Raw genomic sequence first — 18229 nt, forward strand, 5'->3', positions numbered from 1 at the left:
TTGACATTTTTGCAGATTTATTCAAAAAGAAAACTGAAATATCACATGGTCCTAAGTAAACTGTACATGCAGTGAAGATAATCAAGGTCTTAACCTATAGTATGTTTAAGATTTTTTTTTTTAAATGAAAAGAGGCAGAGTGGTGTTGTAGCCTATGACATAGGCTATGACATTTTGTTTTATTGTAAAATATAGATAACCGGAGTAACCAGTGCGAGCAAAGTGGCGCTATCAAGAACTGTTCCGTTAGCAGAATCACCGGACTTGTGTCCTCCCGTCCTCAGGAGTTCATTCACCTGAGTCGAACTTGGCAAGTCTGAACTACCAAAGATGCAAGTCCGAAGTTCACGTACTTGGTATTGAGAAACGGCGTCTCTTTCTCTCTCTCTCTCTCTCTCTCTCTCTCTCTCTCTCTCTCTGATCAAACATTAACTGAAAGTAAGTTAAAGTTCACCTGTCGCCATTTTAAGCAGGTTAAATGCGATTACTGTATGGAAAAAACAGAGCTTTAAAGTGTTTAACGTTTCTCAGAGTTTAATCAGGAATGTCCGTGTATGTTTATGATGTTAAAGCTGGAGGATTTGAGAAGCTGTATCTTGTAAAAGTTTGATCGAGGTGAGTCTTCATGTGTGTGACTTCCTCATATTAATATGAATCTCTGGAGGACATTTTGAGTGATTGTTTGTTTGATATGAAATCTTTAATGAAGGGTTTCTTTCACTTCAAGGTTTTTTTTGTGTTTGGTGATGTCTGTGATTCTTCAGAGATTTAACAGCATATGTGTAAACATGAGTAACTGAGCTTGAGTTCACACACTTGATCTTTTCCTCACACACTCCAGATGTGTTCAAATAAATTATGTTTAATGTAATAATAATGTAATCATTTAATTTAGTGTCTGGTGTTTGTTCATTCAGAGTCAGTGGAGGAGCTCAAACTCATCAGATTATCCTGCAGCTTCATCATGGCTGATCCACAAGGATCCACAGATGGAGATTTCTCTCCAGGATGCAGGTACTTTCAACAAACATAAAGATATTGTGTTACATCACAGAAAAAGATCACACACACACACACACACACACACACACACACACACACACACACACACACAGAGAGAGAGAGAGAGAGAGAGAGAGAGAGAGAGAGAGAGAGAGAGAGAGAGAGAGAGAGAATTTAGAATTTGAAAACACCTTTATTACAAGTTATAAAGGTTCCACACAAGTTCCAAAAAAAAACATTAAAAACGATTATTTAAAAAAGAGAACAAAAGAATATTACTTAAATTGAGTAAAATGAAGATTGTCATCTACAACAGAGCACAATGCTCCTCCATAACACCAAACATCCTCAAACATTGCAACACATGAAGTAGCTTTATAAAAACTAAAATCAATCAGCAGTCTTGATTTAACCATGGCAAAACAAGATTAAATTCCTGATTTTTTTTTTCAATTTTATCTTTCCTACTCATGTATATTGCCATTTTACTTTTGCCCAAGACAAAATTTAACATCTTACACTCTCGCTCTCTCTTGTCCTTGCATACTAAACACCACAAATACAAATTTGTATTGAAAATTCTTAATCAAAAGACTTAAAAAATTTTTTTTTAAAAACTCAAATAAAGGTTTAAGTCTATTACAATACATAAAAACATGAAAAACAGTTTCCCTTTGTGAGCAAAAAGGGCATTCTTGACTTACATTAGGATCCAACACAGATATAAAGGCATTTACAGCAACAATACAATGTAAAATCCTCCACTGAAAATCTCCAATTTTTTTAACTAATGGTGGCTTGTAAAATGTTCTCCAATTTGGCTTAAAAACTTCATCCAAACCTAAAACATTTCGCCAAGGTGTATCAGTTTAGTGTTTCCCATTTAGTGCTTTTTTATTAAAACATTTCACACATGACTTGTACAATTTTTGCCATTCACTTCTTTAAAGTCCATGTCCATTAATTTTTCTGATTCCAGAAAAATTCCACCAACCTCCTCTAAATTAGGTGAAACCATCAACTTTGGAAAAAGATCTTTATCATTGGGAATCATTTCTGCTTCACAATATTTTCAGAGTAGATCGATCTCTTCGACTGTAAGAAGAGTCTGTAACTTTTGTAATAATTTTTCAACTGTTCGAGTGGATCTAAACCCCAACTGTGTTGCCACCGCATCCCCCTCAATAAAATCTGGTCCTGCCAGACTTATTAGTTGATGAAGAGTCACCACTTTAGCCTTTATAAAGGCTTCAGTCAATGAAACTGATGCATTAGTTATGCCCAGTCTTGCACTGCATAAACTCCCAAATACTTTAAACTATCTTTTTTCCATAACAGACCACCAGGGAGTTTGGGAGTCACTGTTGTCCACTCTCCCACCAAAACAGCTTCACTTTTTAACCAATTCACTTTTGCAGCTGATATCATTTCAAAATCTTCCAAAGTTTCCATTAAAATATTCACATAATTTTCCTCTTTTACAATTACAATAACGTCATCAGCATAAGCTGATAAAACAAAAGTACTTTCACAGTTCATCAATGTGAGGCCTTTTAAGACCCTTCTTAATCTGTGCAAAAGTGGTTCTTGCCAATGTGTAGAGGATACCTGATAAAGAACATCCTTGCCTTACTCCACGCTGAATTTTAAAAGGAACACACAAACCACCATTCATTTTCAACATACTCTCAATGTCATTATATAATAATTTAATATAGCCTTTAAAAACCGAATTAAAATCAAAAGCATCTAGAGTCTTCCATAAATAATCATGCTCTACGCGGTCAAATGCCTTTTCTTGATCAATGGAAATCAAGCCAAAATGTACACCGCAAATCTTTGAAAAATCCATAAAATCTCTAATTGAAAAAATATGATCAAATATAGAGATCTTCCAGGCACATAGTAGGATTGGTCAGGACTAATTATGTCATCTAAAACTTTCCCTATCCTAATCGCCAATACTTTGGACAGAATTTTATAATCGGAGCACAACAATGACACTGGTCTCCAGAGGCCCATTGCACAAAAGTAGAATTAAGACATCCAGGATAAATGACTGAGCTGAGCTCAATGAAGCCAAAACAAGTGCATCCAGGCTTAATTGGTTGCACAAAGACCAAGCCAGGATGAGCAGACACGGATTCATCAAGCCAGGTTAAACCAATCTTGGATAGGTGCGCGCTCACGGCTCACTCAAATAGACCCGCCGCCGATCACAGATTCACTGATTCACCATGGCAACTAGAGCGGCGTACTTTTCCCCGTTGGAGGCACAAATCCTCATGGAGGCATACGACTCCGAGGAGGTAAAATACATAATTAAGAAGAAAGGCAACACCGACACAGTGATAAAGCAAAGAGAAAAAGCATGGCAAAGTATTGCAGACCTCCAGAATGCGAAAGTAGTGCACAATTACACACTCACCGCTCCGCTGAAACATCACAATTACAATCCAAATAGTTAATTCACATCTCCAAAAATGCAGTTGTACACTGATTATGAAACAGTTTAACTTTTAATTGAAATGGACAACAGATATGAGTGAAATTGTGTAAAGTAACCCCATCACACTGTATAAGGCTTTGATAAATTATTATCAAAGGCTTACATAATTACTACGCTTAGTAGTAGGCTACAGTTTAATCTTAGCCGTTGTACTCTGCTTCTTATGCTATCCACTGATTTTTTTTTTTTTTGGCCTCTTATGATGTTTGTGCTGTATACTGTGTGTAATACAAGCTTGCAGGGAGGCTACTGCATCCATTCATTTGTCTGTTCAGTTGATGTGTATGGATTTGTCCTGCATTTATTTCAGTGTGCAGACAAGCGGGGTGTGTTATATAATCTCTATATATTATATAATCTCTATCTTTGAATGTGTATTTATCCTTTTGTTGTATAATCCTTTTGTTGTATTGTTGAGTCACTGTGTGACTTCAGTTTGGAAAGGAGCTGATGGTTTACCTGCTTTGTTTTATCCTTATTCAATAAAGGAACCTAATGTTACACTTTGTGTTTTTATATTTATATGGAATGTGTATTTTATACGACCGAGTATTAGGGCCACACTGAGGAAGAAGGAAAAAGTCATACATTTATGAGGCTGGTTCTTTCTGCGGAAAAGATGCATATTCTTTTTACAGTCCTGATACTTATGACAATGTGACGCTGATGTGCCAAAAGATTAAGTATGTCCTTGTTTGTGAAACCATACTGAAGAACAATTCCACGAAATGCCCCACAGCTGTCATTTTAACAACCGTCCTCCTCTAAAACAACGGGTTACAATTTATGACTTAATTTATCGAAGTCTGTGACTTTTCTTTTTTTTCCTCTGTGGCCCTAATATTCTATCATGTTTATATATAGCCTTATAGTCTATAGGAAACCGTAAATTATCCAATGATAGCAACATCATCTAAAAATCATAATTTATCCAAAATGATTTTGAAATTATGATCACAAACGTTTAAATAATGACAGTGGGTCTAGTTATATGTGATAACAATGTATAGTGGGCAGTAGAATAACTATTGGTTTCCGTTTGTGGTGACTGCTGACTGACATAAGGGATGAGATTAAATAGATCCTGGAATTTAGCCTGGTCTGGAGCAGGCTAGCTCCACAGAATAAATCTCCATGGTAATTTATACCATAACATCCAACTGCCACCCTATCCAGCTTTAGTGCAACCGGATCACGGATAAATTGAGCCAGGATCACCAAGATATCCCGGCTTAATCCCTTATCCTAGTTTTGTGCAATAGGCCTCAGTTTTTAATATCACTCAAATCTCCTTTCTTTGGGATGAGAGTAAGAACTGCTCTCCGACTACTCAGTGGTAACAAACCACAAACTAAACTATCACTAAGAACTGCAAACAAGTCTTCGCCTATAATATCTAATTATGTTTTATGGAATTCAAAAGGAATCTTGTCTATACCTGGAACTTTCCCATTGTGCATACTTTGGAGAGCTTCATACAGTTCTATCAAAGTAATAGCTTTACTGAGTTTTTCATTGGCACTTTCAGAGATTTTTGGCAAATCTTCAAAGAAGAAACTATCGACATCTTGATCTGTCCTATGATCAGAACTATAAAGATTTTAATAGAATGTTACTGCTCTTTTTCTCATTTCAACTGGGTCTGATAACAGAACCCCAGCTTCAGAGTGTAAATTCTGTATGTACCGTCTTTGTCCATTCTTTTTTTCTAATCCCCCCCAAAAAACTTTGATGGAACATCCATCTGCTCCACATTCTGGAAACGTGATCTGACCAATGCCCCGTGTGCCTTTCTTTTATAAAAATCAGACAAAGCTGATCTTTTCATAAATAGAGAATCTAAATAGTCTTGATTTCCTGTTTCTTGAATTAAAACTGGATTCCTAAAATTTCATCTTCCAACTTCTTTATAGACTGAGTTAAATTTCTTGTGACATTTAGAGGATATTGGTGACATAATTGCCTAATATTTACTTTCCCAATGTCCCACCATTCTTTTAAAGAGGAAAATTGGTCTTTTTGTTCTCTAAAAGACTCCCAATAAAACTTAAAAATATCTTAAAACTGTAAATCTGACAACAATGTCACATTAAAATGCCAATAAGGACTATTTAACTTAACAGAACTGATAATCATTCGACGCACAGCCAAACTATGGTCAGAGAAACCTACTGGAAGAATTGAGCCATTTATAAAGGAACTAAGATGATACTTGAAGACATAAAATCTATCTAAACGTGCCATTGACAACAAATTGTCACGAACATGTGTCCATGTATATTGTTTAACATCATGATTAAAATTTCTCCATACATCACAAAGCTCATTCATTTTGATCATTTGTATCAATTTTCGACGTGAAGCCATATGTGGCTCTACATGATTCCTATCTATGTTTCTTTCAACATAATTAAAATCCCCTCCCAGAACTAAAAACTCATCATCACACTTTTCTATTACTGTATTCAGTTTATCTAAAAACAACATTCTTTTTATCTGTGAGGTTGGTGCATATACACAAATAAAATCAAAAACATGTTCTTCAAATGTAGCTTTGATCTTCATACATCTATCTTTTACAATCTCCTCAACTGAAAAAGATGAGGGAGCTAAATTTTTGTTAAACAAAACTGCAACCCCTCCACTGAGTGAGGTATTATGGCTCAGAAAAAGAAGACCTCCCCATTCCTTAGCCCATTCAGTAGCATTTTTTCCATCACTATGTGTCTCCTGTAAAAACAGGACAGCAATTTTATTCTTACTTATTACTTTATAAATCTGTGCTCTCTTTCTGCAGTCTCTAGCCCCATTCACATTTAGAGATGCAATGCGAATGTCACTCATCATTAAAAATGAAAAAGAAACTACACTACAGAGAACAATACATGCAATAAGGGCATAACAACTTAACCATTTCATCATCATTACTCAATTGGAGTTGAATTTTTGTGACAATTTTCTTTAAACAATATACTTCTTTATCTGTAAATCTTCCTTCACACATTGAACACTTAATATTTTCCAGAAGTCTTCTGAGATCTGGAAAATATTTATCAATTTGCACTCCTCTCATATTTTTGGTCACTTTCAAAAACTTTTTAATCTCATCCACTCCATATTCAAGACATGACCAACTGGATTGAGAGCAAACCGAGACATTTGAATCAGAGCACTCGCTCTCACTGCTTTCATTGTCCACCTTATTCTCTAATTGATTCTTTCTGGTCTGTTTCAAAACCACGCTCTTGTCATTTTTTTTCCTCTTCAGAGGTGTTTTAAAAACAACCTGATCCATGTCCATTAACATATCATTTTGAATTACACTCCCCACTTGTGATTCAGTATCAGAAAGCTGGTTCCCAGAGCCTCTCCACAATCATTGCTAATGCAATCAACACTCTCACAGGTTACAATATCGGATTTTTGGGCGTTTCTTTCATCAATTTCAACACTTTGTCTCGTCAGATCAGATTCAACATTTTCGTCTGCTGAAACCGCTATTTTTGGATCAATAGAATTCTGCAAATTAGAAGTACCCAAAACTTCAATAAAAGAGCAGTTTCCGAAATCTCTGGGTGCCAAGAGAGCACGCTTGGCGGTGGTCAACGCTCCCATGCCTTGCCACCCTCAGGTACCTCTCCCTTCACCAGCAAGGGGGGGCCGGCTGTGGGAACGCACTCAAACGGCCTGCCCACACTCGCACGCCCCCTCAGCGGAAGCAGGTAAGTGTTGCACAGCACCCTCAAATCCCACTTCGGGCCACTCCCATGCCGTCCGAGTCTGATCCCTGCATGCCGCTTCGCTGCCCCGCTGCGGGTACGTCTGTGGTGCCATTGATCCCCCTTGCTCGGTGTCTGGGAGCCTGGCTAGCGCTTCCCAGCCCGTCTTGGTGGCTCCTCCGTACAATCAGACTCGGCTATGCGATTCAGTTCGCCCGGCGTCCCCCAAAGTTCAGGGGCGTTCACTTCACGACAGTAGCGAAGGAGAACGCCCCCGTGCTCCGGGTGGAAATCGCAGTCCTACTGGCAAAGGACGCGATAGAGCCGGTCCCTCCAGCCGATATGAGGTCTGGGTTCTACAGCCCGTACTTCATTGTACCCAAGAAAGGTGGCGGGTTACGGCCGATCTTGGATCTGTGGTTCTTGAACCGGTCCCTTCACAGGCTGCCATTCAGAATGCTAACCTCTGTTGCCTCTGGCTTGGCGTGCTCAGTTGGGGACACTAAATTTTTCAACTAAACATTGAAATAAATCTAATTAATAAACTAAATTAACCATTTAAACTAAATTACTGATCTAATTATTGATCTAAAGCCCACACTGTCACTGTATGATAATTGAAATGAACTGATGACATCAGCGTTTTTCCCCAGAATGGCTATACAGCTGAATAAAATTATGCTGCATTATTTTCCTGTTTAACACTGTAAAGCTGCTTTGAAACAATCTACATTGTTAAAAGCGCTATATAAATAAAGTTGACTTGACTTGACTAACGCAGAAACGCATCTTCAGGTGCATCCGTCCCCAAGATTGGTTTGCAGCGATCGACCTGAAGGACACGTACTTTCATGTCTCGATTCTCCCTCGACACAGGCCCTTTCTGCGCTTCGCGTTCGAGGGACGGGCATATCAGTACCGTGTCTTACCCTTCGGCCTGTCCCTGTCAACCCGCGTCTTTCCGAAGGTCGCGGAGGCAGCCTCCCATGAGAGAGCGTGGTGTTCGCATTCTCAACTATCTCGACGACTGGCTGATCCTTGCGCAATCGCAGGAGCAGTTGTGCGAACACAGGGACATGGTGCTCAGTCACCTCAGCCAGTTGGGGCTTTGGGTCAACTGGGAGAAGAGCAAACTCTGTCCCACACAGAGTATCTCTTTTCTCTGTATGGAGATAGACTCGGTCGCCATGACAGCACACCTCACCGAGGAGCGCGTCCAGTCAGTGTTGAACTGCTTGAATTCGTTCAAAGGCAGGACAGCGGCACCACTGAAACACTTTCAGAGGCTCCAGGGGCATATGGCATCCACAGCCGCAGTAACGCCGCTCGGATTGCTTCATATGAGACTGCTTCAACGCTGGCTACACAACCGAGTCCCGAGATGGGCGAGGCACAGCGGAACCCTCCGTGTCCAAGTGACTCTGAGGTGCCGCCAAACCTTCAACCCGTGGTTGGACCCTTAGTTTCTATGGGCGGGAATTCCCCTAGAACAAGTGTCCAGGCATGCTATTGTCTCCACGGATGCCGCATCCACCGGCTGGGGTGCCACGTACAATGGGCTTGCAGTTTCGGGTCTGTGGACAGGGCCTCAACTGCAATGGCATATCAATTGCCTCGAGTTGTTAGCAGTTCGTCTTGCACTCAGCCGCTTCAAAGTGCCGCTCAGAGGACAACACTGCGGCCGTTGCGTACATCAACAAACAGGGTGGTCTACGCTCCCGTCGCATGTCACAACTCGCCCGCCATCTCCTCTTATGGAGTCAGAAGCATCTGAGGTCGCTTCACGTCATTCACATTCCGGGCCTGCTCAATCGTGCAGCCGACAAGCTCTCACGACAGCCAGTGCTTCCGGGAGAGTGGAGACTCCATCCCCAGGTTGTCCAGCTGATTTGGAGTCGCTTCGGGTCCGCACAGGTTGACCTGTTTGCCGCCCCGGAAACGACCCATTGCCAGTGGTTCTATTCCCGGACCGAGTGGACCCTCGGCTCGGATGCCCTTGCACACAGCTGGCCCCGGGGCCTACGCAAATATGCGTTTCCCCCAGTGAGCCTTCGACGAATCGTGCCTGGAATTCGGGCCTGGTAACTCTCATGTGATCATGAGACCCCGGCCTGGATATGTGCCCAAGGTTCCCACTACTCCCTTCCGGGACCAAGTGGTGAGCCTGCAAGCGCTGCCTTCGGAGGAGGCAGAACCAGCCCTAGCTTTTCTCTGTCCCGTCCATGCTCTCTGGACTTACGTGGACAGAACACAAAGCTTCAGGACCTCAGAGCAGCTCTTCGTCTGTTACGGAGGACAGCAGAAGGGAAAGGCTGTCTCCAAGCAGAGGATGGCCCACTGGATAGTGGATGCCATCGTCTTGGCGTATGAATCCCAAGACATGCCCTGCCCGCTCGGGTTAAGAGCCCACTCCACTAGGGGTGTTGCTTCTTCCTGGGCGCTGGCTCGTGGCGCCTCGCTGACAGATATTTGCAGAGCTGCGGGCTGGGCAACACCTAACACGTTCGCTAGATTCTATAGCCTTCGTGTAGAGCCGGTATCTTCCTCTGTGCTCACTTCCCATAGTCAGTAACACCGAAGTGCCCGTTATTGTGTCGGCTTGCTGCGCCATTCCCCTCCTTAGGGACCGGATGCGTGCGCTAACCGCTCCAGATGAGTTCCCCTGTACGGCGAACCCTGTTGAGTCCTCCGTTACCTGCAGGTATAACACTCGTATGCATTGGTGGAACGGGTGTTAGGCTGGGTTCCATATGTTGTGACCCCCACGGCGGTCCCATGTGTGTATTCTTCCACGGTACGGCTCCCTACGGCGAGCACGTGTCTTTCCCTTGGCAGAGTCCGCTCTGCCGTCTCAGTAAGGTGTTGTCCCCCGCCTCTAATTAGCCGGGGCCACCCCTGGGACTTCCGTATGTTGTGCTGCCCACGGCCAGCCCATACGTGTATTCTCCACATGGTAACTCCCTCTAGGCATGATGTGGCTTCCGCAGCGGCCTCCACGGGCACGCTTTCCCAGCGTTATCCAATACAGTCACCTGAATGGGTCTTGCGGAAAAGCAGCTTTTTGACTCTCCCTGCGAGAATTTCCCTGCCCGCTAATAGACGGGGTCTGAGGGGCTCATTACTGGGCGCTGGAAGTGGTAGTAACTATGGCGTTTTCCAAAAGGATCCCAATTCATCGGTGATGTCCGACGTACGTCGAACGTGACCGACTGAAAGGGAACATCTCGGTTACGTATGGTAACCCTCGTTCCCTGAAGGAGGGAACGGAGACGTACGTCCCGTCACCACAGTTGCTGTACCATCACTGCATGGCCGAGTCACTAATTTCGGCTCCTCAGTGAAAAACAGCATGCATTCGCTCTCACTTCCTGTTTATACCCGCAGAGCGGGCGGAGCACGAGATGCAAATCCAATGTTCATTAGCCGGTTCTATATAGCTCGAAGCTGATAGGGGCTCCCAGAAGTGATCCCAATTCGTCGGTGACATCCGATGGACGTCTCCGTTCCCACCTTCAGGGAACGAGGGTTACCATATGTAACCGAGACATTTTGGATCATTAGAATTCTGCGAATTAGAAGTAATGGCGACTTCTCCATCTTCGTTTTGTGCAGTGTTATCATTTACACCATCATTCTGGTCACTTTGATGAGCGATGTCACTTTGATGAGCGGGCACCCACAAATCAAATGTCCCGACTTTTTGTAGTAACAAAAACTGTGTAATCAAAATCCTCCACCTTAAATTAAAAATTCAAGTCAAGATCAGTTCTATTTCCGTTCAGTATCATATACGTAATTTGCCTGAACGACATGTTTCACCAACCCCAATTTACTCCCTATAGCGATCTTTTTTATGGGAGCAATCAGTTTGCCAAAGCGTGACAATTCTTTAGTCAGCATCTTTAGAAATCATTAGAAATGGTGACTTTTTTAGCGGAGGTAGAAAGAGGTAGTACTGGGGTAAATAAACCACTCATGTTTATTCCCTTTCCAACCACTTCATTCGCTTTCTCTACTGTACTTAAAAACAGCACAATCGAGTTATTCATTTTAGACGCTGCTAACACACATTCATGACGCACTACATTACCAACCGCCACACTACACTCCTCCACACTCCCCGCAGCCACCACCTTCACTCCGTGGCACCGCGTGAGTGAATCTAGAACATTAGCTCCCTGAGTCGCCATGCCTCCCAGTTCGAAGACTGGTTTAGGTGCTCAGTTAATAAGTAAGCTTCTCTATTAAATTCACAAAAAACTTTAACCAAACAACAAAACAGAAAAAAGGGGGGAAAGAGATCATCTTTTAAAGCCACAGCGGGCACAAAAGACCATGCACTCACCACTCACTCGACTCAACAAACGCCCGCACATGCGCACAGAGAGAGAGAGAGAGAGAGTGAGAGAGAGAGAGATCAAAGAAACAGTTTACAGAAAAAAAATATAATTTTACTTAACTTATTACTTATTAAAACTTACATGAATATTAATTGTAATAATATTAAATGAAAAGATCATAGTTTCCTCAAAGTGTTTTTGATGAAAGATGAATGTGTTCCTCTCATAAAGAATGATCACAGAAATCTAAAGGATTAAACTGAATCTGTTCTCTGTTCCAGTTCAGTCCAGCAGAAGAGCTCAAACCCGGAGTCCAGCTGTGTGTCTATAAAAAGTGACCACTCTATGGATCACCCAATAAATTTTAAGAGTGGAGACACACAGCCTGATCTCAGGTATATCACTTCTATAAAAGTTATGCTTATAGTATTTGATTTTATGAAGTTATTATTAATATACAGCATTGTAATGAGTTCAGATCCTGTAAGTTTCAGTCTATTAATGATGATCATTGTGCTCTTGTGTAAAGCTCTATGTATTGTATTGTTAATACATTCACACACTGTAAAAGCTGTTGGTCTGTTACTCTTTTAATGACACAATTACATTAATATCAGTGTGTCTGATTCTTTGCCCTCTTCATTCTGATTTAAGGTCAAATCTTCAATACAGTCCAGTTAAAAACAAAACTGTGTTCACGCCTGTGATTCAACCACAAGATTTAAATGAAAGCATGTGTCCTGGTTTCAGGTAAAATGTGGGACTTTGGTTGTTGTTTAATTTTAGGAGCTGCAATGACATCACACATCACTCAAACACATGATTAATGATTGAAACATTTCAGAAACCGTATGATGTTCTGTGTCCCATAATACAGCAAACAAATCATACATTTTGTGATCTATTGCTATTTACTTCTCTAACTTGTGTAATAATGTGTTATTTTAATCTTACAGCCATGACTCTAAACCTGCTGAAGTCCTCGACACATTGAGATCAAATCTGAGGAAGAAGTTTGAGTGTTTGTGTGAGGGAATATCAAAGCAGGGAAACCCAACACTCCTGAATGAGATATACACAGAGCTCTACATTACAGAGAGTGAAAGTGGAGAGATCAATAATGAGCATGAGGTGAGACAGATTGAGACACAGTCCAGGAGAGCAGAAACTGAGGACACACCGATCAAATGCAGTGACATCTTTAGACCTTTATCTGGACAAGACAAACCCATCAGAACTGTGCTGACAAAGGGAATCGCTGGCATTGGAAAAACAATCTCTGTGCAGAAGTTCATCCTGGACTGGGCTGAAGGGAAACAGAATCAGGACGTCCAGCTCATATTTCCACTTCCTTTCAGAGAGCTCAACTTGATGAAGGACAAAACACTCAGTCTTTCAGATCTTCTTCATGTCTTTTTCCCTGAAACAAAAGAACTGGAAGTATCCAGTGATAAGTATAAAGTGTCATTCATCTTTGATGGTCTGGATGAGTGTCATCTGTCTCTGGATTTTCAGAGCGATGTGAGGTTGTGTGATGTGACTGAATCAGCCTCAGTGGACGAGCTGCTGACGAACCTCATTGCGGGGAATCTGCTTCCCTCTGCTCTCATCTGGATCACCTCCAGACCCGCAGCAGCTGATCTCGTCCCCTCTGAGTGTGTCCATCGAGTGACAGAGGTACGAGGCTTCAGTGACCCACAGAAGGAGGAATACTTCAGGAAGAGAATCAGTGATCAGAGTCTGGCCTACAGGATCATTTCACACCTGAAGTCATCAAGGGGCCTCTTTATTATGTGTCAGATCCCAGTTTTCTGCTGGATCTCAGCCACTGTTCTGGAGAAGATGTTGAGTGAAGCAAAGACTGGAGAGATTCCCAAGACTCTCACTCAAATGTACACACACTTCCTGATCCTTCAGACCAACATCAAACATGAGAAGGACTATGAGAAGAAAGTGAAAGATGAAGACATGATGGTCAAACTGGGGAAACTGGCGTATCAGCAGCTTGTGAAAGGAAACCTGATCTTCTATGAGGAAGACCTGAGAGAGTGTGGCATTGATGTGACAGAAGCATCAGTGTACTCAGGATTGTGCACTCAGATCTTCAGAGAGGAGTTGGGCTTGTATCAGGGGAAAGTCTTCTGCTTTGTTCATCTGAGCATTCAGGAACATCTAGCGGCTCTATATGTGCATCTCTCCTTTATAAACAATAACATCAATGTGTTTGACCAGATTACCAAACCAACTAATGGAGACACAGCTCTACTATCTGATCTCCATCAGAGAGCTGTGGATGAGGCTTTAGACAGTAAAAATGGGCATCTGGACCTTTTCCTTAGTTTCCTTCTGGGTCTGTCAGTGAAGTCTAATCAGAGTCTCTTACAAGAACTAAAGACACAGACAGGAAACAGCTCTCACAACAATGAGAAAACAGTTGATTATATTAAAGAAAAGATCAGTGAGAATCCCTCTCCAGATAAATACATCAATCTGTTTCACTGTCTGAATGAACTGGGGGATCTTTCATTAGTGAACGAAGCTCAACCTCATATGAGCCGTGGAGGATTACGTTATATGAAACTCTCCTCATCTCAGTGGTCAGCTTTAGTTTTTGTGTTGTTGTCCTCAAAGGAGACGATGCAGCAGTTTAACCTGAGTGGATTAATCGGTGCTGAAAATGATCAGTAAGTAACACTCATTCAATCATTCAGTTCAATCATTACAGTCTAAACAAAGAGACTAGAGGTATTTAAATCACTCCTGTAATTGTGATCGTTGACATAGTGATCACCATAGCAAAATATGCCTTTATCCACATTAGAGAATTTATATAGCTCATGTGCCTTTGTCACACTGAGTCGCACCAGAGAATGCACTGGGTAAGACTTAAGTTGTTGAGAAAAAATACCCAGATAAATCGCACTGGAGTGTGAGTCGTATTTTATTATTACATTAAAAAATAATGTAAAATAGTGGTAAAAACTAAATGTTTACCAACATTATTGTGAGTGTACACCAGGGGTGTTTCTAGTCATTTTAGGGGGCTCAGCCCCCAGTGAGGATATGAAAAAAAAAAAATTGTTAAGACTTTAGTTTAGGGTCCAATTTTCACTATTAGCTAGTAGCTTATTAGTATGCATATAAGGATATTGGCTGTTTATTCTTACTTATACCTATAAAGCAAATATTAAAGGGATAGTTCACCCAAAAATGAAAAGTTGATGTTTTTCTGCTTACCCCTAATGCATCCAAGATGTAGGTGTCTTCGTTTCTTCAGTAGAACACAAATTAAGATTTTTAACTCCAACCGTTGCTGTGTGTCACTCATATAATGACCCGGCTGGAATTTTGACCTCACACTCGGGAAGTGATGGCAGTCTGCAGAGCTGAAGCGTTCGTCTGATATGAGGTGATATATTTGAATAAATACCGTTCGGTTTCTCTCAGAAACCGATCGTTTCGTGTCTTAAGACATCAATGTGTCGCCACGAGCCGCGGGGTTTAATTTGAAGTTGTCTGTCCATGTTTTTTTTACTCTAATAGAATTCGACCCCATTGACAAGCATTATATGAGTGACACACAGCAACGGTTGGAGTTAAAAATCTTCTTTTGTGTTCTACTGAAGAAACGAAGACACCTACATCTTGGATGCCTTAGGGGTAAGCAGAAAAACATCAAATTTTCGTTTTTGGGTGAACTATCCCTTTAATGCCTCATTCTGCATGACCATATTGTACATCCCTTAATCATACAATGTAGGCCGGTTTATAATCAATGAGATCCCAAATGTGAGGTTAGGGGGTTTGGGGGGCATGGCCCCTCGAGAAAATTTTTATTTCTATGATCTACATATATGCATTTTAAAATGTTCTGAACGCCAAAAAATGAGATAACAATAGTTTGAAAACCATGCCATGTCAAGTTTTTCCATTTTTTCAATGAAGAAAGTAAACATATGTTTAACTGATATTTATATGTTTTATGAATCATTTTTGTAGACATATTAATTTACTGAAGGCTAACAGGAAAGCTAGGTAGCCTAACTAAATGTATTAAATTAATTCACAATATGCACACATTCATTACTAATCTTATGCCCAATACAGGCTGAAAAAAGTTGAGATTTTTTTATTTACTGAGAGCTACACATGGAATTATAAAATGTACAATATGCACACTTTTATTACTAATATTACTTAGTTAATATTTCTTGTTTGTTAATTAAATTATAAATGACATTACATAGGCCTATTTTGAAATCAAAATGGCAAAATTAGACAAAAGTTTATAAATTTTCCTGAATATTTTTGTCATTTGTTTAACATTTCTGACTTAAAGAAGCTGCTGTCAAATATGAAATGTTTAGTTTAGCTAATTACATATCTCTCACTTGACGCCGAGTCCTGCTGCTAAAATTCGCGCTCAGCCTCAGCAACTTCTGTGTGAGCATAAAGCCCGCCTACTTTGATTTGATTGGTTTTCTCAAATATTTTGACATTGACGAACGGTGACAGACCAGTGAGGCTCAGGTGAATGCACACACCTCTGCTTCTGATGTGCGCTCTATTCGCCGCCACAGCGGATTGAAGAACACGCTGATTAATGCAGATTAAAAGACGGGACGAAGCTGAAGCCTCCCGCCAGTTTCATATGTTTGAAAGGTTAATCACACATTTTTTTAGGGGGGCTGGACAGAAGTTTAGGGGGGGCTAAAGCCCCCCTAAAAAGGGCCTAGTGCCGCCCATGGTGTACACAAATAAAAGTAGAAAATGTATATGTATTTATACATGTATTTTCTTGCACTGATCTGTATGGCCAAAAATGACAGAGTATTGTGAGTTGTTTCCGCTCTCATGAGGAAAAAATCCATCAGAACGAGTTGCCGTGTTTTTTATATCTTATTCTATCATTTTTTTTAATTTCATGTTGATTATGCAAAGTGAATAGCACGAGTAAGATAGGCTACATCATAAGATCTGCAATATGTCGGAAGACATGGAGTGGGTCAGACATGATTTTGAAAACTTCATTGAGTTTTGTTTTGTAGAGTCTTTATTTAGAGTGAATTTTGTTTTGTATAAATTGTATTTTAATTTTGATCAACGTTTCATCAACTAATTGCCTGTATATTTAATAAATAAGAAGCAAACCAAGAACGTCGGGAATGGATTGACATCGAACCCACTGGCCTGTTTCTACGGTAGTATTTCAGTAATACTGAAACTATAGCGTCTTTCTGTTTTAATACATTTCTTGAATATATGTCTTAATAACAGTGGGCCTATAGATAGTTATGATATTTTTGGCTGCACCGGGGTCGGTCATTACTAGGTTAAATTATGCCACACATTGGTCCATGGCCCCAAAAAGTTTTAGAAATTTTGATTTAGATGAAGGCCATCTGTTATGAACTGTAGGCGTCAATAAATTACAATAATGTTATGCTATGGGCACTGCCATAGATACTGGCAGCAGAAGAGCCAATTTTATGCTGAACTTCATGTAGAAGATCAGTGTAAAAAAGGCACATGAGCTATATAAATTATCTAATGTGGATAAAGGCATATTTTGTACACATCACTATACAACATATGTCCTTAAGAGGATAAAATATGTTGTTTTAATGAGAAAAATGTTGTTATAATGACAAAAACATAAATATACGAAAAACAACATAAATATGTCATTATAATATGTTGTTTATAACATCTCGTTATTACAAGAAAAGAAGTTATTAAAATGATTACATTATTATGACACCATTTAGTGGAAAAGATCATATGTATGTGACAGCAATGCATATTTTATATCCTGTATTTTTTACTTATGATGATAATAATAATAATTATTATTATTATTAATTATTAACTTATTTTTTTATCTTCAAATAGTGGCACAGAAAACACAGGAGATGAAGTTCTTCAGAAGCTGCTGCCTGTTGTTACAGCAACTAGATCAGCTCTGTAAGTAACTGAGAACAATCATCTCAGTTAAAACATTATAACTATTCTTACTTTAACATGATAAATTAATGCTTTAATAACAAATATGAGTGCCACACAGCTTTTAATCCCTCCACCTCTCTGACCTGATTTGTGATCTACGTAACCATTTTTTATGATATTTTTGTGAGAAATGTATTTTCAAATATATGCATTTATAATGTATGTATGTATGTAAAGATTTGATTTAGATCGTTTTATATATTCATTTTAATTTTAAATAAATGTTAATACATTACTGGGACCAAATCAGATTGTTTCAGAGAATTTAATCATTTCATTTATTCATAAAGTTACAAAATGGAATATGAGAATCAAACTATTACTACATTTAAAGCTGTCACTAACGATTATTTTGGTAATCGAGTAATCGGTAGATTATTTTGACGATTAATCAATTAATCTGATCTTTTTGTGGTCATAAAAATAGGAAACGGTGGCCTTTAAATTACTTAAAATACATAATAACACTGGGGCAATAATTGATTTGTAAATGATTGAACACATGAGCTGCTCCTCAGTAAAGTGATATGATCAACGTTTAACACTCTTTACTTTAAACACACTCAATCTCAGCACAGTCAGTACTTTGATACATGAAGAACAAGATGAATTCATCCTTAGTGACCATCACATCCATTTTGTTTCTGTGATCA

The 18229-nt window shown here is 40.0% G+C and overlaps 1 protein-coding gene across 1 annotated transcript; it reads left to right on the forward strand.

Annotated features, from left to right (window-relative positions):
* The first annotated feature begins 440 nt into the window (after positions 1-440).
* LOC307130047 (NLR family CARD domain-containing protein 3-like) lies at positions 441-17597 on the forward strand. Its single transcript, XM_079822909.1, has 6 exons — positions 441-615; positions 918-1014; positions 11852-11965; positions 12225-12320; positions 12527-14254; positions 17463-17597. Exons 2-6 carry the CDS (start codon positions 965-967, stop codon positions 17536-17538), a joined length of 2064 nt encoding a protein of 687 aa, XP_079679035.1. The 5' UTR covers positions 441-615; positions 918-964; the 3' UTR covers positions 17539-17597.
* The last annotated feature ends 632 nt before the right edge of the window (positions 17598-18229 follow it).

This window comes from Gobio gobio, assembly GCF_949357685.1.
Source record: "Gobio gobio genome assembly, chromosome: 8".
NCBI lineage: Eukaryota > Metazoa > Chordata > Actinopteri > Cypriniformes > Gobionidae > Gobio > Gobio gobio.